This window comes from Dipodomys merriami, unplaced genomic scaffold (genome assembly GCF_024711535.1).
Source record: "Dipodomys merriami isolate MVZ:Mamm:240054 unplaced genomic scaffold, mDipMer1.0.p SCAF_106, whole genome shotgun sequence".
NCBI classification, from domain to species: Eukaryota; Metazoa; Chordata; class Mammalia; order Rodentia; family Heteromyidae; genus Dipodomys; species Dipodomys merriami.
In genome coordinates this window covers 1,059,443-1,087,436 of record NW_027202338.1, presented here as the reverse complement: position 1 = coordinate 1,087,436, position 27,994 = coordinate 1,059,443, and the positions used below count along the sequence as shown (strand labels likewise).

Genomic DNA, 27,994 nt, shown 5'->3' with positions numbered 1-27,994 from the left:
GGGGGGGGGGGGGCAAAACTGGGAGCATAACCATCTGGATCCCCTTCCCCCTCTCTTCCCAGGCTCCTTCCTAGGCTCCTTTAAGACTGGGTTTGTCCTCAACTCCAGGAGTTAACCCTTGGATGTCCAGGTGGCCCCTTAGACTATAGCCTGGTGGGCGGAGGAAAGAGCGGGGAGGCCCTGTGTGAGGCGGGGAAAGCGTTGCCCCAAAGTCTAGGGAGGAAGAGAAGGAGCCAGCGCTGGGAAGGAAAGGAGGCAGTCAGTGGCTCAAGCTTGGGGGAAGGTGGTTGTTGGAGAAGCAGAGCCAAGGCGAGGGGCTCCTGCTGTGCCAAGCGTGGGCAGTGCCAAGTCCCCAGGGAGCTTGGGGGGGAGGGCCGGGAACAGCCTGGCCCTGCCCCCTCCCCCCTCCAGGAGGCATCCAGCAAGTTGGGAAGAAAAAGTTTGGCTTCGGATCTCTCTCGTGTGCTGATGACCCAAAGGATGGGCAGAATCCCGTTAGTGTGGTGTTTGGCGTTGTCCTACTGGGGTTATGCAGCCCCCGAGGGTGAGTACTGGGGGTCTTGTGGGGACCAGTGGAGGGGTGGAGGACTGGATGACAGGTGGTTGGAGATGCCAGACTTTTAGCTTAGAGACATTTCCTGGAAGCAGCAGAGACTTAAAAAGAGGGAGAGAGACGGAAGGACACACAGACATGCTAGGATAGGCATTGGGGGGAGAAAAAGAAGACAGGGGAACAGAAGGAAAAGAAACAGAAACTGTGGGGGTGGGGGGGCAGAGGCAGAAGACATAGACAGACAGATGGACAGGAAAAGCTGAGCGATGGATCAAGGCTAACTTTACAAGAAGCTGACGTGGGGATCCAAGGAAACAGGATCGAAACTTCCCCCACAGGGCCGCTGAGGCAGACAGAGGGATGGGGTAGAATGTGAAGTTCTGGGGGTCCCTTTGCCACTGTCTTACAGCCCCCCCCTTAAACACTTGTGTTCCCACTGAAGGGAAGGAGTGGCTATGACTCTTTGTGTTTCTTGTCTCTTTGTCTCTGTCTCTTTATTTCTGTCGCTTTCTGTCTCTGTCTCTCTCTCCATCCCAGCCCCCTTTTTTTTCCCCTCCTCTGCCCACCATCCCAATCTGTTAAAGTCTTGGGGGGGGGGAATCCATAGATCAGAGGGCAGCCCTGCCAGGCAGCCCTGGGGCATGGGAAGCCACCCAGATCCCACAGGATAGATAGATACTGGCTCCCCGTCCCCTGGGAAGATTCTCATCCTCTCCCAAGCCTCCACCCTCCACTCCCACCCCGCACTCTGAGGTCACCCCACAACTATGTATGCTGAAGGGCCTGGAAGGGGCCTGGTGGGGGAGAGCTGGCAGGGTCCTGGTGCCCCCTCTTCCTGGGTGGGGAGCGGGGGGGGGGGTCCCTCAGCTCCTTCCCTCCCTTTGCTTGCTTCTCAGCAGGTGCCCAGGCTGAAGCAGAGGACCCATTTTTGCAAAGTCCAGAGAACATCACCGGGGCCCGAGGAATCACAGGGACCCTTCGGTGTGAGCTCCGCATCCACGGCGAGCCCCCCGAAGTAGACTGGCTTCGGGATGGACAGACCCTCCAGATGGCAGACAGCACCCAGATTCAGTTACCCCTGGGTGAAGATTGGGAGGACGACTGGAAAGTGGTCAGCCAGCTCAGGTGTGCTATGTCTCTGGCAAGCCTCGGCACCCCCAGATCCCACTCCCCACCCCACCCCACCCCCAGCTGCTCAGTCACGCCACGGGGGACGTAGAACCCCAGTCTGGCTTTCCGCTTATGATGACACTCCTGAGTTTCATGTTCTTCTTCTGTAAAATGAACTAAAAATATCTTTCTGTGACCTTTCTGTCCAGACACCCTCTCCCTCCCCACTGCCTCCCCTCCTTCAGTTCTGGTGGACACCCCCCACACACACCAGCCTCCAGCTCAGATCCTCAACTTCTCTGATCCTCCTCTTCCCTTCCAGAATCTTCTCCCTGAAGCCTGCAGATACAGGACGGTACCAATGTTTGGTGATTCTTGGAGGACAGACTTTCATGTCCCAGCCTGGCTACGTTGGGCTGGAAGGTGAGTGCTGGGGGCACAGTCCTGAGAATTCACCAGGCACTACAGAATTTGCTGTGCCTTTCTAGGGCACATATGTTAATGATCTTGGGACGTTAGTTAGGGGTGTCCAGGTATAGGAGGATTGTATCCTGGAAGAGAAGGCATTCAACATTTTTTCTTTTTGTGGGGGGAAGAGTCAGGCATGATTGGAGTAAGTAGAAGCATCTAGAAATCAGAGGCACATGACTTAACTCTTCTACTCTTCCCCACTCCTGGGGAACCACGCTGCTTTCCTCATCTGTAAAATGAGATAAGGAAAGCCTGGCATGGTGGTGCACACATACAATCCCAACACTCAGGAAACGGAGGCAGGAAGATCTGGAGTTGGAGGGTAGTCTCAGCTTACCTAGCCAGAGTAGGTCTCTAAATTTTTGGCTTGCGGGTAGGGACAGAAAGGAAAAACTGGGAAAGAGGGAGAGAAAGAGTAACATTGTCCAAAATATACACTTTACCTGACTTAGGTAACTGTGACTCCTCTATACATCATCTTTAATGTAAAAAATTAAAAATGTAAATAGAAGCCAGGCACCAGTGGCTCAGGCCTGTAATCCTAGCTACTCAGGAGGCTGAGATCTGAGGATCATAGTTCAAAGCCAGCCTGGGCAGGAAAGTCCGTGAGACTCTTATCTCTGATAAACCTGCAGAAAACCAGAAGTGGCGCTGTGGCTCAAGTGGTAGAGCACTAGCCTTGAGCTGAAGAGCTCAGGGACAGCACCCAGAGTTCAAGCCCCATGACTGACAAAAAATAAAATAAAATATAAATAAATCAACAGATAAAATAATTGTCAGTGAATTAATTAATGATTGATTCATTGAGGAGTCACAGTCAGATTTTTTTTTTTTTTGGTCAGTTGTGGGGCTTCTCAGAGCCTGGGCACTGTCCCCGAGCTTTGTCATTCAAGGCTAGAGCTCTATGACTTTCAGCCAAGCACCACTTCTGGTTTTCTGGTGGTTCTTGGAGTCTCACAGCCTTTGCTGCCTAAGCTGGCTTCAAACCACCATCCTCAGATCACAGCCTCCTTAATAGATAAGATTACAGGCACCCAACAAAAGCAGGTGGATACCTTGTGGATAGAATCTACTCGTAAATTCTAGTCACTCAGATGGCTGAGTTAATGAGGATTTTTGGTTCAAGGCCAGTCAGGGCAGACAAATCCTCAAGACTCATCTCCAATTAACCAGCAAAAAAAAAAGTGAAGGTATGGCTCAAGTGGTAGTGCACCTGTCTTAATGGAGAAAGCTAAGGGAGAACACAAGGTCTTGAGTTCAAGCCCCAGGACTGGCATGTGTGTGTGTGTGCGTGCACGCACCCACACACCCACTCAGACCTTAAAGGTCAGACATAAGGGAAACAGATGTTAGGATCATGCATTGTAAGGGTAGAAACTGAAGGAGGGCTGGGAATGTGGCTTAGTGGTAGAGTGTTTGCCTAGCATGCATGAAGCCCTGGGTTCTACTCCTTAGTACCACATAAACAAAAAATTAATTAATTAAAAATAAAAGAAACTGAAGGCGGTTCAGATGTCCTGGAGAAGCAGAAAAGTAGGGGAACAGGTCAAACACTCCATAGTGGGGGGGTAGCCCAAGTTTATTCAGAGGGACCCCAGCCTCTCCTTCTGTCCCCCATACCAGGCCTGCCTTACTTCCTGAAGGAGCCTGAAGACAAAGTTGTGGCTGCCAATGTCCCCTTCAACCTGAGCTGCCAGGCCCAGGGTCCCCCAGAACCTGTGAACCTACTCTGGCTCCAAGATGCTGTCCCTCTGACCCCCACCACAGGCCATGATCCCCAACACAGCTTATATGTGCCAGGTGAGTGGGGAGGGGGTAGGTAAGGGGAGAGGGCAGGGCAGAAGTGGGGAGGGATGGCACTCTTTATTTACTGAATCTGTCTCCCTGTCCTTCTGGCCTGTCTCTGAGTCTCTCTATCTCTGAGCTCTTCAGCTCAAGGCTAGCACTCTACCACTTGAGCCACAGCACCACTTCCAGTTTTCTGATGGTTAATTGGAGATAAGAGTCTCAGGGACTTTCCTGCTTGGGATGTCTTTGAACCTGGATCCTCAGATCTCAGCCTCTTGAGAAGTTAGGATGATGGGCGTGACCCACCAGTATCCAGCGCAACTCTTAACTCTTTCTTCCTGGGTCTCTGTGTATCTGTTTGTCTCTTACTCTTTCCATTCACCCTCTCTGAATAGCACTCTTTGTCTCCAATTTCCTCTGCGCTTTCAAGTGGCCCAAGTCTGTGGGCCTTGTGCCCTTTTGTGACCCAACAGGGCATCGGAACCATCCGTGCCCTCTTCTCCCCCATCTGCCCTCTCACACACACACAGATGCCCATCGATTGCCCTCCAGCGTCCTCTGGGCTTTGGCTCAGGCACTCCTTTGGGCAAAGGAGGGAGAGAAAGAAGGAGCCAGAGAAAGATACCCTGAAGTGACCCAAGATGGGAGAGTTACAGGCCAGGGAGGTTGGGCTGACAAGATGACTCTCACTCTGCTTGGAGCTCCATGGTGGTCAGAGGCAGAGCTGGGGGGTGGAGGTGAGTGAGGAACCTTCCATTATCCAAGGAGGAGAGACAAATTGAGGTTGTCTCAGTCCAGAGTGGTGGCTGAACCCCACCTGCTTCCTCATTGCCGTTGCTGGGATGAAAAGGGGCCAGAGGTGAAGGGTGGTACCCACATTCTCAGCATTCTAGGGACCCTGAGTGTGCAGGGAAGGGATGGGAAGCATGCTGACCCCCCAGAGGGGTGACTCAGGGCCAGTGGCTTGAGTGAGTGGTAAGGGACAAGAATGAAGCTTGAGTCACAGAAGAGGGGGGGCCAGAGAGGGATGGATATGTGTGTGTGTGTGTGTGTGTGTCCATGTCCATGGGTCTCTGTGGGGTGGACATGTCCAATTGTGGTATCCATGTGTCTGCATAGGTTGAACCTGTTGGAATATAACTTGACACCAATGGAGTCTCTGATCCCAGTGTGTATGTGGGGGGCGGGGTGGGTGGGTAAGACAGCCTGGGTTCACAAGTCAATAACAAACACCTGCTGCTTCCCTCTGGTCTCCTTGTATCTGTATTGGCTGTGGCTTGACTTTTTTTTACTCATGACAGGTGATCTACCACTAAGTCATGCCTCCAGCCCAGCTTTTTGCTACTTAAACAGAAATGGAATCTCAGAGACTATTTTTTCTGCCTGGGCTAGCTTTGAACGGTGATCTTCTAGAGCTCAGCCTCCTGAGTAGCTAGTAGACATGAGACACCAGGCCCTGACTACTTGTATGTTTCTTACTGTGTGTATGTGTGTGTGACTTGATTTCTGTTATTCACATGTGTGTGTGTGTGCCACTGTGTTTATGGTTTGTCCCCAGGCTGACTCATTTGTGTTTGTGTATATTTGTTTGTGTGTCTAAGTCTCCTAGATGTGAGTCAGTATGCATTGTTTAGGACCAGCATGGAGTTCAGCTCAGCCAGCTCTGTTCATCTGTGTATGCATTTGTGCCAATAACGGCTTGTGTGACTCACCGTGTTGGTGTGTCTATGTGTTTGTGTCTGTGTATCTTTGTGTGTCTTCGTGTATATGCATGGGTCTGTGCATCTCTATGTCTGTGTGTCTCTATTGCTTTGTGAAGGAATTTTGTCCGTTGCTGTTAAGTCTGTCCCTCTGACTCAGGGCGTGTCTTCCTTCCATCCCTCACATTCCCTGGAAAAGCAAGGCAGGGGTGGGGTGGAGCTGGGGGGGGGGGACACATCTGGAAAGCACATCTGAAGAGGTCAGGCCCCCCCCATGGAGGGTCTAGAAGAAGGGACAGGGCTCGACACCCCCCCCCACCAACCCCTTCCCCCGAGCAGACGCAGGGGCCTGAGAAGGGGGGTCCCAGACAGGCGGCCGGAAGTGCTGGGGAGGGGCGGGGTGCGGGGGCGCCGTGACTCATGCGGGGGCAGGAATGCTGCGGTCGGAATACGGACCAGGTTCCAGAATCCCCGTTCTCTGCCCCAGGCCCCATCGCTGGCCAGCGGCGTCCCCACGAGCCAGGTGCCAACGTGGGGGCCCAGCGCGGCCCCCCTCGGACCCCCCACCTCGTCCCTGCTGAGCACCTGACCTTGGCTGGGAACGGGGCGCCCCCTCCCCCGCCCAGCCCCTTCCGGCCCCCGGGTCGGGTCGGCGGTGGCGGGCCTGGACTCCGGCTCCACTCCCACCCCGCAGAGCCGACCATGACGGAGAGAAAAGGAAACTTTGTGTCCGCGTGGAGCGGGGAGGCGCCGCCGGGAGCTGGGGAGGTGGTGGTAACAGGGCGTGCGCACGCGCAGTTACACGTGCGCAAACTGCAAGGGGCGCCACGTGCAGGGGCACCACGTGCAGGGGGGTGTGCAGGTGCAGGAGCACGCCCTGTGCACACCCAAACCTTGCAGGCCAGGACTATGCACACCCAGAATAATGCAGACCTAAACCAGGCACACCTAGACATTGCATGTCCAGGCTATGCACCACTAGGCCATGCACACCTTAGACCACACACACCTTAGACCATGCACATCTAGATCACACATGCTTAGGCCATGCATGCCTAGACTGGCCTTGCACACGGGGGCCATCCACACCCAGGCCATGCTGACTTAAGACCACACAAACTAAGGCCAGGCATGCCTAGAACATGCATGCCCAGGTCTTGCACACCTGGGCCATGCACACTTACAGCACACATGCCCAGGCCATGCATGCCCAGACCACATACACCCAAACCATGCACTCCAGGCCTTGCACACCCAGATTTGAATCAGGCTGAAGTTTGATGCTCTGAACACGGTGCCACACAAATGTATTGTGTGTATGAATGTACACGTGTGTCCCAGAAACACCACAAAGCCACATACATAGCAGGAAATAGACGGAGTGTATAGATGAACAAATTTTTGGTTTTCTTTTTTTCTGCCCGTCCTGGATTTTGCACTGGGATCCTGAGCGCTGCCCCTGAGCTTTGGTGCTCAAGGCTAGCACTCTACCACTTAAGCCACAGCTCTACTTTGGGCTTTTTTCGGTGGTTGATTGAAGAATCAGATGGACTTTCCTGCCCAGGTTGGGTTTTAACCTCAGTCCTTATAGAAGTAAGCCACCAGCAGCTGGCACCAATGAAAAAACTTTTCTACACATGCTTTAGTGAGTTTACCCATTCAGTGTGTGCTTCTACGTAGGTTGGCATAGGCCAGTATGAATATGTTTGTGTTCGTATTGGATGTACATGTCTTCTTTATTCCTTTTATTTATTTTTCATTTATTTATTTGCCAGGCTTGGGGCTTGAACACTGGGCTTGGGCACTGTCCCTGAGCTCTTCAGCACAAGGCGAGTGCTCTACCACTTGAGCCATAACAACGCTTCTGGTTTTCTGGTGGCTAATTGGAAATAAGAGTCTTGTGGATTTTCCTGCTTGGGCTGGCTTTGAACCGTGATCCTCAGATCTCAGCCTCCTGAGTAGCTAGGGTTACAGGTGTGAGCCACTGGTACCTGGCTATTCCTTTTATTTTATTATTATTTTTTGGCTAGTACTGGGCCACTGGAGCCTCCCAGTCTCACTTCTCTTTTTCTACTCACAGCTAGCACACTACCACTTGAGCTCATACCTCCAACCCTGCTAGTTCACTGGAAATAAGAGTCTCTCAGATTTGTCTGCCCTGGGTTTTTTTGTTTGTTTTTTGGTTTTTTGCCGGTCCTGGGGTTGAACTCAGGGCCTGGACACTGTCCCTGAGCTTCTTTTGCTCCAGGCTAGCTAACTCTACCACTTGAGCCACAGCACCACTTCTGGCTTTTTCTGTGTATGTGGTACTGAGGAATCGAACCCGGGATTTCATGCATGCTAGGCAAGCACTCTAAAAGCCAGAGTCCCAGCCTCTAACTGGTTTTGACGGATGGCAATCCCCAGATCTCAGCCTTCTGAGCAGCTAGGAATACAGATGTGAGCACCAGTGCCCACCTTTCTACATGAGGCTTCCTCTACTTGACCACTCAGCCCTCTCTCCTCCCCAGGTCTGAACAAGACATCTTCCTTCTCCTGTGAAGCCCACAATGCCAAAGGGATCACCACATCCCGCACAGCCACCATCACAGGTGACAGAAAATGATCTGGGGGTGGGGGGGTGGGGTATGGAGTGTCTGAAGGAGGAGCTTAGGTCCAGGGTACTAGCCACAAACAGGGAAGGATGAGATGCCTCCAGGGTTATTCTGTCCCACTATCTGCCCACAGTGCTTCCTCAGCGACCCCAAGACCTGCACGTAGTTTCCTGCCAACCCACAGAGATGGAGGTGGCTTGGACTCCAGGCCTCAGTGGTGTCTACCCTCTCATCCACTGCACCCTACAGGTGAGACCTCCCCTGACTTTGGTCACCCCAGTGTCTGCCCTCTTATCCTTACTCACAAGCACCCATCCTCTGTCTAAGAAACCAACAGTAGAATATTCAATTAAGCCAGTGTCCTGACTCTCCTCTCCTCCCTGCTGTCTGAAATACCTTGCACAAGACATTTAACTTCTCTGGGCCTCCGTCATCCCATCTATAAAATGGGTATAATGGCAGTTCTGGGGCTTGAACTCAAGGCCTCACCATTCTCCCTGAGCTTTTTCTGCTCAAGGCTAGCCCTCCGCCACTTGAGCTCCCAGCTCTTGCTGGTTCAGTGGAGATTGGTCTTATGGACTTTTCTGCCTGGGCTAGCTTCAAGCCGGAGCCTCAGATCTCAATTTCATGAGTACCTAGGATTACAGGTATGAGCTACCGGTGCCCAGTTTCATTTATCATTTGAACTAACTTCCTTCCTTCCTTCCTTCCTTCCCTCCCTCCATTTCTTTCTTTCTTTCTCTCTTTTTCTCTTTCTCTCTTTCTCTCTCTCTTTTTGTCGTAGGGCTTGAACTCTGGGCCTGGGCGCTGTCCCTCAGCTCTTCAGCTCGAGGCTAGCACTCTACCACTTGAGTCACAGCGCCACTTCCAGTTTTCTGAGTGGTTAATTGGAGATCAGAGTCTCATAGACTTTCCTGCCCGGGCTGGCTTTGAACCACAATCCTCAGATCTCAGCCTCTTGAGGAGTTAATAATGAAGCGCCTAGCTTCATTTGAACTTTAAAAGCTAGGGTTATTCATCTTGAGATCCTGAGAAAAAAAAGGGCCTGCTCCTCCTCCCCTGCCCATGGCTAGAAGGACAAAGCTGAGATTGAATTCCAGTGACTCCCCAGCCTGGGGGACCTTAAATGCCAGACCAGGTGCCAGCTACACCCCTGCCCCCATCTATCCAGCGTCCCCCAGGAAAGCAGAAGTGGGTGCTCTTCCTCTCCAGGTCTCACTTCCCGCTGCCGGTGGGCTGAGGCCGGAGGGTCATGCCTATCCTAAGGAAAGGAGAAGTAGGAGTAAGGATGGGCCCCCCCCTCCAATACACCCACCTCCCCTTTGTCCTGGCAGAAGTTCCTCTTCCCATCTGTCACAATTATGGGTCAGGGAGCAGGCCTGGGGACAGTCTGACTCTGTCTCCTGATGTCTACAAGTTGCCCACCTCCTCCAGTGCTTTCCGGGTGACCTTGTCTCCCAATGTGGGGCTGTATGACTTTGGACAAGCCACCAAATCTCTATGTGGTCCAGCTTCCTCATTCCCCACCACCACCATCTGGGGTAGGGAGCAAAAGGTAGACATGGTGACACACGCACGGAATCCCAACTACTCAAGAGGTGGCAGCAGGAAGATGGAGAGTTTGAGGGCAGCCTCAACAAAAGTAGTAAGATCCTATCTCAAAAACAAAATACAGGGGCTGGGAAGGTGGCTCAGTGGTAGAGCGCTCGCCTTGCATGCATGAGGCCCTGAGTTCGATTCCTCAGCACCACATAAGCCAGAAGTGGTGCTTGTGGCTCAAGTGGTAGAGCACTAGCCTTAAGCTGAAGAGCTGAGGGACAGCGCCCAGGCCCAGAGTTCTGGCCCCACAACCAGACCCAAAAAAAAAAAAATACAGATGGGTGCCAGGGGATCACGCTTGTAATCCTAGCTACTCAAGAGGCTGAGATCAGGATTCAAAGCCAGCCCAGACAGGAAAGTCTGTGAGACTCTTATCTCTAATTAACCACCAGAAAACCAGAAGTGGCACTGTAGCTCAAGTGGTAAAGTGCTAGCCTTGAACTGAAGAGTTCAGGGACAGCACCCAGACCCAGAGTTCAAGCCCCACAACTGACAAAAAAAAAAAAAATATATATATATATATATATACATATATATATATATACACACATATAGGTATAATATATATATAGAGAGAGATTAGATAGATAGATAGATAGATAGATAGATAGATAGATAGATAGATAGATAGATGCCTGGGTAGCTAAGATTAAAGGTGTGAGCCAGGATACCTGACTCTCGTTTTTTGTCTTTTTTCTTTTATTTTTTGTGGTGCTGGAGATTAAATGTACAGCCTTCTTCATGCTAGATCAACAATTCTTTATTTGCTACTTTCTTTTCCTTCCTTTCTGTCTTTCTCTAGTTCTCTCCTTCCTTCCTCTTTCTTCCTTTCTTTTTTTCTTTCTTTCTATCTTTCTTTTCTTCTTTCTCTCTGTGTTAGTACTGGGGCTTGAACTCAAGGCCTGAATCTTACTCACTCCAGGCTGGTGCTCTACCACTTGAGCCACACCTCCACTTCTGGCTTTGTACTGCTTCATTTGAAGATAAGAGTCTGCCTGACTTTCCTGCCCAAGCTGGCTTCACACTCAGATCCTCAGATCTCAGCCTCCTTGAGTAGCCAGGTTGACAGGTGTGCGCCGTGCTGCTGGCGCCCAGCTCTCCCCTCTCTCTTCAGGCTGTGCTGTCCGATGATGTGGTAGGTGACCAGCTGGGAGAACCAGAGCCTTCAGAGGAGCCCCTCACCTTGCAGGCATCCGTGCCCCCCTACCAGCTTCGCCTGGGCAAGCTCCATCCCCACACCCTTTACCACATCCGGGTGTCTTGTGCCAGCAGCCAGGGGTCCTCTCCCTGGACCCATTGGCACCCGGTGGAGACACCGGAAGGAGGTAGGAAAGACTGGGCTGAGAGATGCCCCCCATGGTCTTGCTGGACCTTGCCGGCCTCAGTGCCACCCCCCCCCGTGTCTCCTCTCACCCCTTTTCCCCATGTGACCTCCATGTCCCTCCTGTCCTCTCAGCCCCGCCTGCTGGCATCCTTCCCAGATCTTTCCCCTGGCTTTTCCCCTGGCAAATCCCGCATGCGCTGCCCACGCACAGTGCCCTTTGTACGCAGCCCCCCACTTCCTGGGCACTGGGGAGGAGGGGAGGTGGTCAGGAAAAGATGAGGATGCTAGCTTCCCCTCTTCCTTGCCCTCCAGTGCCCCTGGGCCCCCCTGAGAATGTTAGCGCCATGCGGAATGGGAGCCAGGCCCTCGTGCGTTGGCAGAAGCCCAAAGTGCCCTTGCAGGGTACCCTGTTAGGGTACCGGCTGGCATACCGTGGCCAGGACACCCCTGAGGTGGGTGCTGCTGACTGGGTTGGGGGTTGGGATGGTGGGAGGAGGAGGGAGATGGGAAGAAGATGTCAAGATGATGCAATTGGCCTGCGCCTAGTAATCCAGGGGAGGTTAAGGGGACCCCTGGGAGGGGAGATGGAATAAATATTTAAGAACCAGTACAAAAGTATTTTAGGAGACAGATGTACTAACTCAAACAGTTTTACTGCAGACACGTATAACCGTTTGGAGGAAGGGGACAGGGCTTTAAAAAATAAACTTGCTAGGCACCGGTGGCTCACGCCTGTAAACCTAGCTACTCAGGAGTTGGAGATCTGAGGATGGAGGTTCAAAGCCAGTCCAAGCAGGAAAGTCCATGAGACTCTTATCTCCAAAGAACCACTCAGAAAACCAGAAGTGGTGCTGTGGCTCAAGTCCTAGAGTGCTATCCTGGAGCCAAAGAGCTCAGGGACAGCACACGGGCCCAGAGTTCAAGCCCCACAACTGACAAATAAACTTGATAAAGGTTTTATCTAGAGCTAGAACCTCTTAGGTGGAGAGGTAGGGCCTAGATGTTCACAGGGGTTGGAGAGATAAAGGAGAAAGCAACAGAATTTAATTCTTCCACACACGAGTGAACAGTAGCATATACAATTTATGGTGCTAAGGAATTAAAGGCCAGGCTAGAACAGAGACAGTTCCTGTCTTGGTGTGGCCAGTGTCCCAGAGAGACAGAGAGGCAAATGGGGGGGGGGGGGGATGAAGACTAGGGATGAGGAATGGGACCTTAGCTGGGGGTGGGGAATGAAGGCTGGGGATGAGGGGTGAGGCCTGGGGGGGCGGGGAAGAATGAAGAATGGGGGTGAGACACTGGCCTGAGCAGACGCTCAGGGTGATGGCTCGCGAGCCAGCTAGGCCTGGAGTTGTCTAGATTTTTCTGCTTTTGGATCATAGGTGCTAATGGACGTGGGGCTAAAGAGAGAAATGACCCTTGAACTGCGGGGGGACGGGCCTGTGACTAACCTGACCGTGTCCGTGGCAGCCTACACCTCTGCAGGGGATGGGCCCTGGAGCCTCCCGGTGCCCCTGGAGCCCTGGCGCCCAGGTAACACCAAAGCCCCCTCAGCCCACCACGGGCCTTCCTCCTGTGACACCCCGACTCCACACCTCTCAGTGCTGCACAGCCCAGGCTGTGTGCCTGGCAGGAAGCCTCCTCCCTCCCTCCCTCCCTCCCTCTTTCCCTCCCTCCTTCCCCTCTCTCCCTCCCTCCCCCTTCCCTTCTTTCCTCTCCCTCCTTCCTCTCTCCTTCCCTCTTCTTCTCTCCCTATCTTCTTCCCTCCTATCCACCCTCCCTCCTTCCCTTCCTCCCTCCCTCCTTCTCTCCCTTCCTCCCTCCCCTGTCTTGCCCTCTCTGAGCACATCTCCTCTCTGTCCTTTCTCCTCACAGGGCAAGGACTGCCAATCCATCACTTGGGTAAGGGCTTCTGCACTCCACTCCCCTCCCTCCCCCAACATACCATGAGGGCCCTGTCCACACACACACACACACACACACACACACGTTTCTCACACTCATCTAACCTGCTTCTTAGGTTTGTGTGGGCCCCGGAGGGAGGGGTCTGGAATAGCCCAGCACATGGGGGAGATGGCTGGATGGGTGCATGGGTAGATGGAGAGTGAGTGGATATGTGGACAGGTCAAAGGATGGATGGACGGATGGGTCGATGGATGGATGGATGGATGGATGGATGGATGGATGGATGGATGGATGGATGGGAGAAAGAATGGTGGGCCTAGCACTGGTGGCTCACACTTGTAATCCAAGTTCTCAGGAGGCTGAGACCTGAGGGTCGTGTTAGAAGCCAGCCAAGGCAGAAAAGTCCCTCTTATCTCCAGTTAACCACTCAAAGACAGGGAGTGGCTCAAAATGATAGAAGTGCTAGCCTTGAGCAAAAGAGCTCAGGGACAATGCCCAAGTCCTTAGTTCAAACTCCACAACTGACAAAAGAGAAAGAAGAGAGAGAGAAGGAAGAAAGGGGAGGGAGGGAGGGAAGAAAGGAGGGAGAGAGAAAGAGGAAGGAAGGGAGGGAGGGAGGAAAGGATAGCTGGTTGGGTGGATGGACAGATAGATGGAAGGATGAGCAGGTGGATGAGTGGAAGGCAGAAAGGAAGGTTGGATGGACGAAAGGAAATATGAGGGGATGGAAGAAAGGAAAGAGAGTATCCACACATCCATCCCACAGGTTTTTCCCCAACAGTTCTCAAACATCCCTCCTGGAACACCACTGTCCCCTCCTAGCCCTCTCATGAGTCACCACTTGTAACATTGTAACACAGCCACTACCCTGAGCTGTTGTTCACATACCTTCTTCTCTTGCTCTTTGTTTAATCATTAGGATTGAGGCCTGGAACCTTGCTGAGACCTGGAACTTTCGTTTAGCTTTTTCTTTTCTTTTCTTTTTTCTTTTTTTTTTTTGTTTTGTTTTGTTTTGGTCAGTTGTGGGGCTTGAATTCAGGGCCTGGGCATTGTTCCTGAGCTCTTCTGCTCAAGGTTAGTGCTCTACCACTTTGAGCCACAGCTCCACTTCCAGCTTTTGAATGGTTAATTGGAAATAAGAGTCTCACAGGGACTTTTCTGCCAGGACTGACTTGGAACTGCGATTCTTAGATCTCAGCCTCCTGAATAGCGAGGATCACAGGTGTGAGCCACCAGAGCCAGGCTAGCTCTCTTGTTTATAATGGGCACCCTACTTCTTGAGCCATACCTCCAGCTCAGCTTTTTGCTAGGTATTTTGGAGACAGAGTTCCACAGATTTTTTTTTTAATTTTTTAATCCAGAGATCTGGTCTCAGCCTCAGTCTTAGACACAGTAAATCTTAGGAACCCCGAATCTCTAAATGAATTACAAGCTTGAGCCCTTGGCTCATTCGAACTCATTGAACACTCGCTCCACATAGCCCTTAGTTTTTGGTCCCCAGCCTCACACTCCTTGCATATTCCTTGCCAGATACCTTACACACCATCTGATACTACAGGGATTCCCTTCCCTACTCAACCTCTTTTTCCACACCCAGGCCCACTCGCCTTGCACAGTCATTCCATTATCAACCTTCAGCCTCCTGCACTGCTTCAGATGGGCTCACACCTGTCCCACACTCATCAGCTCACCATCCCATCCCACCTCTTGCACACTCAAAGAGCGGTTCTGTCCCTCTCTCGCTCACCCTTCAAGTTTCTCATGCTTTCTACCCTACTTCATGTACCACAACGCCCTTGCCTAGCTCAGTTTCTGGGATATGAGAACACATCCATCATTCAAGTGCACCCCACAACTTCTCCCATGTCCCTTGACTCCCCGCATCACACCCCCTTGGCTCCCAGACCTCTGCCATGACCTGTTCCCCGTGCCCTCCCCCCTCCGACAGTGAGTGAGCCCCCAGCTCCCGCCTTCTCGTGGCCCTGGTGGTATGTACTACTGGGAGCCATCGTGGCTGCTGTCTGTGTCCTCATCCTGGCCCTGTTCCTCGTTCACCGGCGGAAGAAAGAGACCCGCTATGGGTGAGTTAGGATGTCATGGGGAAAGGCTTCTGTGGGCTGGGGTGGAGAAGCCGGAGGCAGGGAGGGAATGAGGCCAGGGAGGCAGGAATGAGAGGGCTGGAGAGGGCTGAGGGCAGGCCTGGGGGGACTGGGGATGGTATTTGGAAGGAGGGGGTTCCATGTGGTTCTTTCCCGTCCTCACCTTCTCCCCCACTCCCCCCAGCGAGGTGTTTGAGCCCACAGTGGAGAGAGGTGAGCTGGTAGTCAGGTACCGTGTTCGCAAGTCCTACAGTCGGCGGACCAATGAAGCCATCTGTGAGTGAACTCTATGCTTTCTTGCTCTGGTCTAGGCTCAAAAAGCAGAGAGAAATGGGCCTGCTAGGCTTCTGTAGGTGCATGAGCCCCCACCTGTGAAAGCCTGGGGACCACAGTCCCTGAAATGATGGAGCTGTGGAACCATACATGACTTTAAAAACTAGAATGAGCTGGGTGCTGGTGGCTCACACCTGTCATCCTAGCTACTCAGGAGGCTGAGATCTGAGGATTGCAGTTCAAAGCCAGCCCAAGCAGGAAACTCTGTGAGACTCTTATCTTCAATAAACCACTAGAAAACCAGAAGTGCCACTGTGGCTTACGTAATAGAGCATTCTCCTTGAGCTGAAGAGAGCAGGGACAGCACCCAGGCCCAGAGTTCAAGCCCCATGACTGACAAATAAAACTAGAGTGAGAGGCATCTTTGATTTGATTTGGGGTTGTTTTTTGTTGTTGGGTTTTTTTGGTTGTTGTTGAGACCGTGTCTCACTAACTTGCCCAGGCTGACCTAGAATTCATGACTCTGTGGCTTCAGCCTCTCAAGTACTGGGATTACAGGCCTGTATCACCATGCCTGGCTAAGACACTAGAATCTCAGATGCAGTAAATCTTAGGAAACACCAAGCCTCACCCAAGGCCATAGAAATTTAGAAAAATATGATGGTGATGATGGTAACGGTGGTGGTAATTAAAGCGATGATAATGGTGGTGATGGTGAAGATGGTGGTAATGATCATGATAATGCAGGTGGTGGTAACTAAGGTGATGGTAGTGATGATTAAGGTGGTGGTGGTAGTGGTAATGATGATAAAGATGAAGACAATAGTAACGAAGGTAATGGTAGTGAGGTGGTGACAGTAATGGTGAAAGAGATGGAGATGGTGACAGTGGCGATGGTGGTAATGATGATGGCCATATGGTAGACCTCCCTAGCACCTGCTACAAGACAAGCACCATTAAGCATTCTATACATATCACCTTATTTAATTGCAACAATCACCCAAGGACCCAATGTCACCTCACACTTGCTTCCCCGATGAGGAAGCCAGGACAGCATGACAGAATTTGCTCAGTGCCACAGAGCTTGTGATGTAATTTGGTTCGGAAGTGTAGACCTGACACATGCTAGATAATTCTCAGCCTTCCTAGTGCTTGGATTATAGGGGTCTACCACCACATTTGGCCTAAAATACATACTCTTCACTCTCATACCCTATGGCTTGTTGGAATTGTAGGATGTTAGAGAGATAGAATCTTGGCCTGAAAAATAACAACAATCAATACCATAGTTTTGAAACTCATAGGGTCAACTGGTTGCTGGTGGTTCATACCTGTCATCCTAACTAGCCTGGAGGCTGAGATCTGGGGATTATGGTTCGAAGCCAGCCTGAGAAGGAAAGTCAGAACCAATAGAAAAGCAGAAATGGTACTGTGGATCAAAGCGGTAGAGCCATGTGCTGGTGGCTCACACCTGTAATCCTAGCTACTCAGGCTGAGATTGGGGTTCAAAGCCAGCCCAAGCAGGAAATTCTGTGAGACTTTTATCTCCAATTAACCACCAGAAAACCAGAAGTGGCTCTGTGGCTCAAGTGGTAGAGCACTAACCTTGAGCTGAAGAGCGAGGGACAGCACCCAGGCCCAGAGTTCAAGGCCCACAACCAACCCCCCCAAAAAAAATTATAGGATCAATTCTTGCCCCTCTTTTGTTTTTTTTTTTTGAGAGAGAGAGAGGATACATAGCCCAGGATAGATAGCCTTGAACTCTCAACCTTCCTGTCTCCAGCTCAGCTATAGATTTACTCTTTTAGTGTCCTCAGAAGTCAAATCCCAACTCTCTAGAAAATAAAAAGGATGCAGCCAGATCTAAATGTAGCACCAAACAAAAAGGCTTCCAGGCCTGAGGTGAGGAGAGTATTGGGAAAGGGCTGGGAAAGATTTAAAAAGAGAAGGAAGAAGAAGCAGCAGGAAGGTTGAAGTCATTTAATGGAATATTACACAGCTTTCATTTCCCAAAGTGTGAACCCCAGGTCCCCTGGGTCCTGGAGACCTCGGCAGGGGTCCATGTGGTCCATGTGCTTGTAACACCAAGATGTCCTGGCTTTTCTTCACTGGTATGTTCTTCATGATCTCCCAGAGGAGCTTCCCAGACTCCTTTACCCTTGGTGATGATGTCATCAGTGATTGACCTAACATGTGCTTATGCCATCTTGGGCTTCAGAAGCTACTGTGGGGTTTTTTTTGTGTTGTGCTTTTGTTTTTGTTTTGTTTTTGAAGCTACTGTTTTATATTAGGCATGATGGCTCTCGCCTGTAATCCCAGCACTTGGGAGGCTAAGTCAGGATGATCAAGAGTTCCAGGCCAGTCTACATGTTGAGGCGCCTAATTCCAAAAACAAGGAAACTGGAAGGGGAAAAAAAAAAGATCCTTATTTCAAGAGAGGTCAAGGAAGTACAATAGTTGCCCTTCAAAGGGCAGATAATATTTTGTTCTTGACCAGGGCAAGCATTTTGTCGCCATGTTTCAAAGTGGAGCTATAAAATTTACTGAGGGCTCATTTATGATTTGTACAGATTAAGCTTAAATAGAAAGAAATGTGGAAAACTAATTTTAGTATCCATTTGCTGAATATTTCCACCTCTCTTACATGTCTTACTTGAAAGACTGGTGTGATGGCACATACCTGTAATCTCAGTTCCTCAGGAAGCTGGGCCCAGAGGATCATGAGACTGTCTCAAAAGAAACAAAGAAATTTTAGTTGAATATAGTATCTAGTCTGTCTTTTTTTCTTCCTTCCTTCCTTCCTTTCTCTCTCTCTCTCTCTCCCTCCCTCCCTTCCTCCCTCCCTCCCTCCCTTCCTCCCTTCCTTCCTTCCTTCCTTCCTTCCTTCCTTCCTTCCTTTCTTTCTTTCTTTCTTTCTTCCTTCCTTCCTTCCTTCCTTTCTTTCTTGCCAGTCCTGGAGCTTAAACTCAGAGCCTGGGCACTGTCCTTGAGCCTCTCGGTACTCAAGGCTAGCACTCTACCACTTGAGCCACAGTGACACTTCTGGCTTTTTCTATGTGGCACTGAGGAATCAAACCCAGGGCTTCATGCATGCTAGGTGAGCACTCTATCGCTTAGCCACATTCCCAGCCCTGTATCTGGTATTTCTTTTTTCATTTCTTTCCTCTTCTCCCGTGTGTGTGTGTGTGTGTGTGTGTGTGTGTGTGTGTGTGTGTGTGTGTGTGTGTGTGTGTGTGCGTGCGCACACAATGCTGGAATTGAACCTAAAATCTTTTATTTTGGGGGGGGGTCCGGTCGTGGGGCCTGAACTCTGGGCCTGGGCGCTGTTGCTCAGCTCCCTCAGCTCAAGGCTAGCACTCTACCACTTAAGCCATAGCACCACTTCTGGCTTTTTTCTTTTTGCTTATGTGGTGCTGAGGAATTGAACCCAGGGCCTCAGGCATGCAAGGCAAGCGCTCTACCACTGAGCCACCTTCCCAGCCCTGAACCTAAAATCTTGAGGCAAGTCCATTACCACTGAGCTACTCCCAAACCCTAAATGTCTTCTAGATGATAACTTCACATTTTGTAATTGACATGGAACAATTGTACATATTTTCACAGTTCAGAGCAATAATTGGATTGTGTATACACTATATAATGATTACAGGAAATTAATTAGCACTTCCTCAAGCATTTCTCATTTCTTTGTGTGTGGAGGGGAGGCCTGGAGGGGCCGAGCTTTTTCATTCAAGGCTGGCACTCTACCATTTGAGCCACAGCTCCATTTCCAGCTTTTTTTGTTGTTTTGTTTTGCTTTTTTTTTGGTGATTCATTGGAGATAGAACTTTCACAGACTTTTCTGGCCAGCTAGTTTTGAACCGCGATCCTTACATCCTAGCCTCCTGAGTAGCTAAGATGACAGGCCTTAGCCATAGTGGCTATAGTGGTGGATTTTGAACAAAATGTCCAACAGTGAGAATATGGTTCCTGGCCAGCCTTACTTCTGTGTCAGCGCTGCTGCTCGTCCCCATTTATCTTTCCTGCAGTGAACAGCTTGGGAATCAGCGAGGAGTTGAAGGAGAAGCTGCGAGATGTCATGGTGGACAGGCATAAGGTGGCTTTGGGGAAGACTCTGGGAGAAGGTAAGGACTCTGCTCCCCAGGACACATGCATTCCCCACCCCCAACCCTGAGATGCTTCACTCCTGCACTTTTACCCAACAAAAGGAAATACAGCCCCACCTCCCTGCCTCCCTGCCTCCCCACCGGAAGTCAATGGTGTATCCTTCCCCTCCCCACCCCACCCCACACACACACAGGAGAGTTTGGAGCAGTGATGGAGGGCCAGCTCAACCAAGATGACTCCATCCTCAAGGTGGCCGTGAAGACGATGAAGAGTAAGTCTGAGCATGCATGCACATACAACTCTACACCCCCACATCCAGACCTGGAGCCCTTCCCCATACCCCTTAGGGAGGGCAGGAGAGCAAAACACACACACACACACACACACACACACACACACACACACACACACACAGAGCTAGTCACCTGGTACTGGTGACCCACACCTGTCATCCTGGCTAGCTACTCAAGTGGCTGAGATCTGAGGATCAGGGTTTGAAGCCAACCCAGGCAGAAAAGTCCCCATGAGACTCTTATCGCCAATGAACCACTCAAAAGCAGAAGTGACACTGTGGCTCAAAGTGGTAGAGTGCTAGCCTTGAGCAAAAGAACTCAGGGACAGAGCCTAGGCCCTGAGTTCAAGCTCCGTAACCAACAACAACAATAACAAAAAGCTAGTGACCTCAAGTTGGGAAACAGATACTTCAATAGAAGAAATTGAACATAAGGACATTGCTACTTTGGCAGAGGAGAGACTGAAAAGCAGAAACTAGACTGATAACAAAACAGGAGATGAGCAAGAATTCTACTACCGAGCTATTCTTAACCATTTCTTTCATTGTTGGTTGGTTTGTTTGTTTTTAAGACAGTAATGCGGGCTTGAGCTCAGGGCCTGAGCACTGTCCCTTGGCTTGTTCCACTCAAGACTGGTGCTTTACCACTTAAGCCATACTGCGGCTTCTGGCCTTTTGCTGGTACACTGGAGATAAGTGTCTCTGGGAATGTGGTGTAGTGGTAGAGTGCTTGCCTAGCATGCATGAAGTTCTGGGTTCAATTCCACAGTACCACATAAACAGAAAAGGCTAGAAGTGGCCCTGTGGCTCAAGTGGTAAAGTGCCAGCCTTAAGCACAGAGAGGCTCAGGGACAGTGCCCAGGCCCTGAATTCAAGCTTTAGGACTAGCAAAAAAAAAAAAAAAAAAAAAAGTAAATAAAAGAGTCTCTGTGACTTTCGTGCTGTCCTCTCCGCCTCTCCTGAGCATCTCCCCCTCCCCCCCTCCCCGCAAGTTGCCATTTGCACCAGGTCGGAGCTGGAGGATTTTCTGAGTGAAGCTGTGTGCATGAAAGAGTTTGACCACCCCAACGTCATGAGGCTCATCGGTAAGGGAGAGGAGGATAGGAGAGAGGGAGAGAGGGAGGAGAGATAGGGAGGAAGGGAAGGAGGTGGGGGAGCCAACCATTCCAATGTGGCCCCATACCAGAAGGTAGACACCCTCCACATCACTTTCCCTGTAGTAACAGATCCATCAAACACCCGGGCTCCCTGCTGCACCCCCCCCACCCTTGGGGACCCAAGAGCTCCCCTTCCTTTTCTCCTTCGGTTTGGAATGTGACCTCTGACCCTTCCCCAAAAATAGCCCTCCCTGGAGAATCTCCGGAAAAGTCCCTGGGAAATGAAGGCCTCAGACTTCCAATCCTGGCTACTGACCCCCTCCCCCAAAACCATGTAGCAGCTAGATTTGAGGGCTTGGCAAGGGGGAGGGGCTGGGCTCCCCTTCTTCCCAGCTGGAATGACCCCACTGCCCGGTTGTGGGGGGGGGTCCCCTCAGGGGTCTGTTTCCAGGGCTCAGAACGAGAGGGCTTTCCAGAACCCGTGGTCATCTTACCTTTTATGAAGCATGGAGATTTGCACAGTTTCCTCCTTTATTCCCGGCTTGGGGACCAGCCAGTGGTGAGGGGACATTTCTCATCCTGTATGCAAGTTATTAATTGAGCATCTATCAGGTACCCAACACTGTCACATACAGTGAAGGTTACCATGACCTTGAACTTGCTTTCTTAGTGTAAGGCTTCCTGGGAGGGAGCCAGGAAATAAACAAACTAACAAATATGTAAACTGGACAATTAAAGGGCTAGAAAGGAAACCGGACTGATGATAAGGATGCAGGGAGATTCTAGGCATAAAGATTTTAAAGCGGAATGGGGTGGGAGGGGGCATTTCCTGCCAAGGGTATACAGAGATTCAGGCTGGAAAAATCTCCATGAAATCACAGAATGTGGGAGCTAAGGCTGGCTTGTCTAAAGACCCAAAATGAGAGCTGGAAATGTGGCTTCGTGATAGAGTGCTTGCTTTGCATGCATGAAGCCCTGGGTTCAATTCCTCAGTACTGCACACACAGAAAAAGCCAGAAGTGGCGCTGTGGCTCAAGTGGCAGAATACTAGCTTTGAGCAAAAGAAGCTCAGGGACAGTGCCCAGGCCTTGAGTTCAAACCCCAAGACTGGCAAAAAATAAAAATAAAAAAAAATGGAGCCCCCTGATGTGTAACCAGTGACAGAGGAAGACAGGATTATATCATATAAAATATTGTGGGTTCCCTGTGGGGCACCTGTGGCCTAAGCTGGTCATCCTAGCTACTCAGGAGGCTGAAATCTGAGGAGGACCCAGGCTTGAAGTCAGCCAGGGCAGGAAAGTCTGAGACTCTTATCTCCAGTGAACCATCAGAATACCAGAAGTGGTGCTGCGGCTCAAAGCACTGGAGTGTTAGCCTGGGACACAAAAAGCTCAGGGACAGCTTCCTATGTTCAAGCTCCATGGTCAACTGTTGGCTACAGAAAGGGGTTGGAGTTCATAGCAAAGCCTGGGAAATCATGACAAGCAGAACAGCACTAGCCCAGGAAGGGAAAGAGGAAGAACTTTGGGGTTCTTCCTCTGCTGACTCCTCTCCCTCCTGTTGCCCCCCCCCAGTTCTTGCCTACTCAAATGTTGGTGAAGTTCATGGCAGACATCGCCAGTGGCATGGAATACCTGAGTACCAAAAGATTCATACACCGAGACCTGGCTGCCAGGAACTGTATGTGAGTGTGTTATACTGCCATTCTGTCCAGGCTGGCTTTGAACTGTGATCCTCAGATCTCAGCCTCCTGGGTAGCTAGGATGAGAGCCTTGAACCACCAGTGCCTGGCGTTTTTTCCCCCATATTTCCTAATCTATTCTATTTTTTCCCTTAACTCTCTCTCTCTCTCTCTCCCTTATCTCCCCTAGCCCCTCTCCTTTTTAAGTTATATTTCAAATAGAGTCTCATATCATGTTTTTGCCTGGGCTAGAATGACAGGCATGGCCAGCCTTCTTGGTTGAGACAGTGTCTTGCTAACTTTTTTTTTTTTTTTCATGGTCCAGCTTGTAACTTTGAACCTCTGCATCTCCACCTCCCTCAATAGCTGGAATTACAGGCATAAGCCAATGTACCCAGCAAGAAAACTCATGAGTAAAACCCAAAATTCTTAGGAGAAGCTTAGAAGCTGGCAAAAAATGAAAGCTGAGCTGGTTCATTGAAGACTAACACCTATTTTCTTGTTATAAGAGGGAACAAAAAGCTGGGCACCGGTGGTTCATGCCTGTCATCCTAGCTACTCAGGAGGCTGAGATCAGAGGATCAAGGTTCAAAGCCAGCCCTGGCAGGAAAGTCCATGAGACTCTGACCTCCAATTAACCACCTGAAAACTGGAAGTGGTGCTGTGGTTCAAAGTACTAGAGCTCTAGCCTTGAGCAAAAAAAGATCCAGGACAGTGCCCAGACCCTTAGTTCAAGCCCCATGACCGAACTTCCCCCATCCCTCCCCCCCTTGCAAAAAAGTGAAGCAGTCTCCTTAGGGACTGGGGTGAGGGTACAGAAGACAGACACCCTCCCACCACCCCCTACCCCTGCTCCATCCAATTCCAGGCAGGGCAGTGAAGGTTGGGGGGGGGGGGGTGTGAAGGTATATGTGAAAATCTGGGCCAGCTTCCTGGTGGAGGAGGCTAATGGCCTCTCTCCCTCATATGGACAGGCTGAACGAGAACATGTCCGTGTGCGTGGCAGACTTTGGGCTCTCAAAGAAGATCTACAATGGAGATTACTATCGCCAGGGACGCATTGCCAAAATGCCAGTCAAATGGATCGCCATCGAGAGTCTGGCAGACCGCGTCTACACCAGCAAGAGTGATGTGGTTTGTGGGGGCTGGCGGGGAGGAAGGACATGGTGGGAGGTGATGACTGCATCTCCCAGCTGTCAAGGTCAAGGCCCCTCTGATCTAGCTAGGGCAAAGCCTCTTGCATGCATGGTGGCAGCAGCATGGCTGGCAGGTGCACATGGCCCCACTACCATAACGTGTACATCCTGCAGGATTGGATATATGTGTGCATCAGCATGCCCTGCCCATGCAGATCCCACAGGACCAGCTGGGAACATCCGTGCAGGGATCATGCGTGTACCTCTGGGCCTGTGTGTTTGGGGGTGGCTTTGTGCAGCAGAGGCCCCTCTAATTCCCTTCCCTCTGTTCCGCTTAGTGGTCCTTTGGGGTCACAATGTGGGAGATCGCCACCCGAGGCCAAACCCCATATCCAGGAGTGGAGAACAGTGAGATTTATGACTACCTGCGCCAGGGGAACCGCCTGAAGCAGCCTGTGGACTGCCTGGATGGCCTGTGAGGACCCTCAGGGCCCCTTTTGGGGGCCCCACCCCCAAAGTGCACTTCACACCCCCTGAACCTCTGCACAAAGCCCCAACATCTCCTGAGCCCTGTAAAACACTGCTCAGAGACAGGTACTGTGGCTCATGCCTGTCATCCTAGCTCCTCAGGAAGGTGAGATCTGAGGATCATTCAAAGCCAGCCCAGGCAGGAAAGTCTTGTGAGAGTCTTATCTTCCACTGATCACTAAAAATAAATAAAGCCAGAAGTGGAGCTGTGGCTCAATTGGTAGAGTGCCAGCCTTGAGCACAAAAGCTTAGAGACAAGACCCTGAATTCAAGCTCTGGGACTGGAAGTAGAACTTCCCAAATCCCCATAGGTATCCTCAAATCGAAGTTCCAGAATGTCCCCCCACTTTCCTGAACCTCAGTCTCCCACCTTTCTTTAGGTATGCCTTGATGTTCCGGTGCTGGGAATTGAACCCCAGAGACCGACCAAGCTTTTCAGAACTGCGGGAAGACTTGGAGAACACACTGAAAGCCCTGCCCCCAGCCCAAGAGCCTGAGGAAATCCTCTACGTCAACATGGACGAGGGTGGGGGTCACCCAGAACCACTGGGAGCAGCTGGAGGAGCTGAACCCCCAGCCCAGCCTGACCCTAAGGATTCTTGTAGCTGCCTCACCGCAGCTGAGATCCATCCTGCTGGACGCTATGTCCTCTGCCCTTCGACAAGTCCTGGACCCTCTCTGCCTGCTGATAGGAGGTCCCCGGCACCCCCAGGGCAGGAAGATGGTGCCTGAAAACAACCCTCTACCAGGGAGACTCCCTCTCAAGACCCAAGCTAGGCACTGCCACTGGGGGGCACCTCCTCCTTGCCCCTCCCACTTTCCCACTCTAGGTCTGGTCTCCTCCATGCCGGATAGATTTGCTTCGCTTTTTCTGTGCCTTACCATTCCCATCCCTGCCAGGAAGGGGCTGGACTGCAATCTCTCCAAGGGTTCACAGTCTAAAATATTGTAGATCCTGAGGTTTAAGGAGTCTAGAGTTGGTTCTTCTAAGGGCCTGAAATTCTAAAGTCCCTGATTCTCAAAATGTTAAAGGTTTTAGATATGGAGATTTTAAGGCCCACTGGTTCAAAGGTTCTCAGATTTGGTGGCTCTAGATTTTTCTAGTTGTCAAATTCTTTATAAAAGGCCCAAGATTCCAAGTTCTAAAGTCCCAAGATTCTTCTAGGACCTAAGACTTTATTGTTCTTGATTCTTCTAAAGTTCTGAATCCTGGGGTGCCTTAGGAATCTAGATTCTATGATCCTAAAGATTTTATCATTGTAAACATGGAGGTCCTAAGGCCAATTATTTAAAATTTTTGACGTTAAGGCTCTGAGTTTAGATCTTCTGGCTGAAAGACTCTAGATCATGAGGCTCCAAAACCTTATTTTTTTCCTCAAGTTCTAAGCTTCTAATGGTCAATTATAGTCTCTGAGGCTTTATAATCATAGATTCTCTTCTATGAGATCCTGAATCTAAGAATCGAAAATTCTAGTTGCTGTTCAGAAGCTCTAAGAGAAGAAAGATAGATGGTTCTAAGATCTAATATTCTAAGATGTGACATTCTAAAGCCTAGTCTAAGAAGCTAGCTTTCTTGGGTTTAAGATTCTAGATCAGATGCTTAAAGGTTCTAGATGATTATGCTGTTAAGATTCTAATGTTGGCCTGTTTTATGTTTCCAGGCACTGCATGGTCTATAGTTACAAAATTGTGGGTCCTATACATCTAAGATGCTTACTTGTCACTAATTAGACACCAGTTAATCATCTTTAATATTGGAGACCATCAGGTCCTCTAAGCTGCATTCCTCTTATTTAAGACAATACTCAAAGGTCCAAGAATACACATTTCTATCAGCACTGTAGTTTAAGGTTTAAATGTTCAGACGTGGAGCTGTGGCTCAAAGTGGTAGAGTGCTAGCCTTGAGAGAAAAAATTTTAAAAAGTTCAGTGACAGTGCTCAGGCACTGAGTTCAAGTCCCATGACAAAAAAAATTTTTTTGGAAGCCAGGCACGGGTGGCTCATGTGTGTCATCCTAGCTACTTAGGAGGCTCAGTTCTGAGGAAAATGATTCAAAGCCAGCCAAGGCAGAAAAGTCAATGAAACCCTTATCTCCAATGAACCTCTAGAAAACCAGAAGTAGAGCTGTGGCTCAAAGTTGTAGAGCACTAGCCTTGAGCAAGAGAGCTCAGGAACAGCACCACCCAGGTCCTGAGTTTAAGCCCCACAGCCAGGAAAAAAGATTTAGATGTTCTAAAATTGTAAGGGACCACAAGTCTGGGACATCGGTATAATACCGAAGTTATAACTTTGTTATATTCCTCTGTGTGCCAGGTACGCTTTCCCTTTCACTCATCTTGGGGTGTGTCCCCCTCAAGCCTGTGCAATGCATTAGGGATGCTACCTTTCCCCCCAGGGAATGGACCATCTCTCTTCTTTGGGGCCATGCTGCCCCCTTGAGCCAGTCCCTCATCCTTGGTCTACAGAATGTGGACTTAGGGTGCCTCCACAGGGCCTTATAAAAACAATGTCAATCACTGCTTTTGTCTCTTGTTTCCATTCACCATGATTTGTCCCCTTCCTGGCAATTCTGTTTCCCCCAGGGTAAAAAGAAGGATTGGTGAGCCAGGCACTGGTGTCTGTTCATGACTTCATCCCAGCTACTCTGAAAGCTGTGATCTGAGCGAGGATTTGGGTTCAGAGCCAGCCCAGCTAGGAAAATCCATGAAATGTCTCTTCTCCAATTAACCAGCAAAAGGCTGGAAGTGGAGGTATGGGTCAAGTGGTAGAGTTCCAGCCTTGAACAAAAAAAAAAAGTGAAATCCTGAGGTCCTGAGTTCAAATCCTCATACCATCAACCCCACACACACACCCCACACCCCCCAATGAAGAAGGGTTGTGGTAGTGCATGTCTGTAATCCCAAGTGCTTGGGCAGGCTGAAGTATGAGAATATTCAATTTGAGGTCATCCTGGGCTACAGAGCCAAATCTTATCTCATTAAAAAAAAAAATAGAATACAATGTAGAAAGAAGGATTTGGTGGGTCTGGGAATTCTCCTCATTGAAGAGGATAGAAATAAACATAATAAAAGGGAGCAAGGAAACCACAAGGCTTTCAAAAACCCCTCGTGAGGAATATTCTTGTAGATTCAGGATCCTAGGGATATCTACATACCCTTCAATTAAGAGACATGCTCAGGAACACTTGGCCACAAAGACACATCTAGTAAGACAGACTGGCAAAAATCACACAGAAGACATTTTACAGTCATGCACGGGCAGGTACCCACCAAGAACAGCAAGAAATCAGAGTAAACCACTGACACATGAAGACACCAACAGGTCCTCAACACACCCCCAACCCGTGCAGACTCTCATGGAGACAACAGGCACCAGAACATCTCGATCCACAGATGCACAAAGGGACTTCCTCCAAGATCAGGCCTTCTGGATCTCCACCAAGAGCCCTGGCTGCCACTTGTTCCTGGGTGGGTCTGGTTTACAGATGGAGGAAAAATCCTAGGCAGCGCCCGGACGCCCTCTGCTGGTGAGTCTCAAGAACAGTATAAGCCCAGCTACAAAAAAGTTTTTGTTTTGGAAGCAATCTTTTGTGGGGAGCAGGGAGGGGAGAGGAAGTGGGGCGTGAGTGAGGGGCGGGGTGTCTGGACTGGAACCTCGGGGCCCACGTGAGTGTCTTGTCCTGCCGCTGAGTGGGTGCCGCATAAAAGGTCAAAGTGAGGTTGTCTGGCCTTGCACAT

The 27,994-nt window shown here is 50.4% G+C and overlaps 1 protein-coding gene and 1 long non-coding RNA gene across 5 annotated transcripts; one reads left to right on the top strand and one right to left on the bottom strand.

Annotated features, from left to right (window-relative positions):
• The first annotated feature begins 12 nt into the window (after nt 1–12).
• Nucleotides 13–26,775, top strand: LOC138812816 (tyrosine-protein kinase receptor UFO). Of its 4 annotated transcripts, none has more exons than XM_070001029.1 (20): nt 13–544; nt 1,453–1,678; nt 1,986–2,086; nt 3,758–3,934; nt 8,133–8,213; nt 8,350–8,465; nt 10,930–11,140; nt 11,452–11,591; nt 12,522–12,672; nt 13,015–13,041; nt 14,993–15,125; nt 15,328–15,419; nt 19,445–19,540; nt 19,717–19,794; nt 20,808–20,900; nt 21,350–21,471; nt 22,487–22,596; nt 23,568–23,727; nt 24,068–24,204; nt 24,638–26,775. In XM_070001029.1, the coding sequence occupies exons 1-20, from the start codon at nt 469–471 to the stop codon at nt 24,987–24,989; spliced, it is 2,679 nt and encodes an 892-aa protein (XP_069857130.1). In that variant the 5' UTR covers nt 13–468; the 3' UTR covers nt 24,990–26,775. The 4 variants fall into 4 exon arrangements, with proteins under 4 accessions (XP_069857130.1, XP_069857121.1, XP_069857146.1 ...); XM_070001020.1 differs by having other exon boundaries at nt 1,450–1,678; XM_070001045.1 differs by lacking the exon at nt 13,015–13,041.
• LOC138812839 (uncharacterized) lies at nt 17,406–25,222 on the bottom strand. Its single transcript, XR_011367643.1, has 4 exons — nt 25,140–25,222; nt 21,407–21,491; nt 18,097–18,142; nt 17,406–17,816 (listed from the first exon to the last, which is right to left on the bottom strand). It is a non-coding gene; the product is annotated as an uncharacterized lncRNA (long non-coding RNA).
• Nucleotides 26,776–27,994: the final 1,219 nt, after the last annotated feature.

Coding starts and splice junctions, on each gene's coding strand:
- LOC138812816 (XM_070001020.1), top strand. CDS start 469: ATGACCCAAAGGATGGGCAGAATCCCGTTAGTGTGGTGTTTGGCGTTG. Junction 8,466..10,929: donor TCATCCACTGCACCCTACAG/GTGAGACCTCCC, acceptor CTCTCTCTTCAG/GCTGTGCTGTCCGATGATGT. Junction 11,592..12,521: donor GTGGCCAGGACACCCCTGAG/GTGGGTGCTGCT, acceptor TTTGGATCATAG/GTGCTAATGGACGTGGGGCT.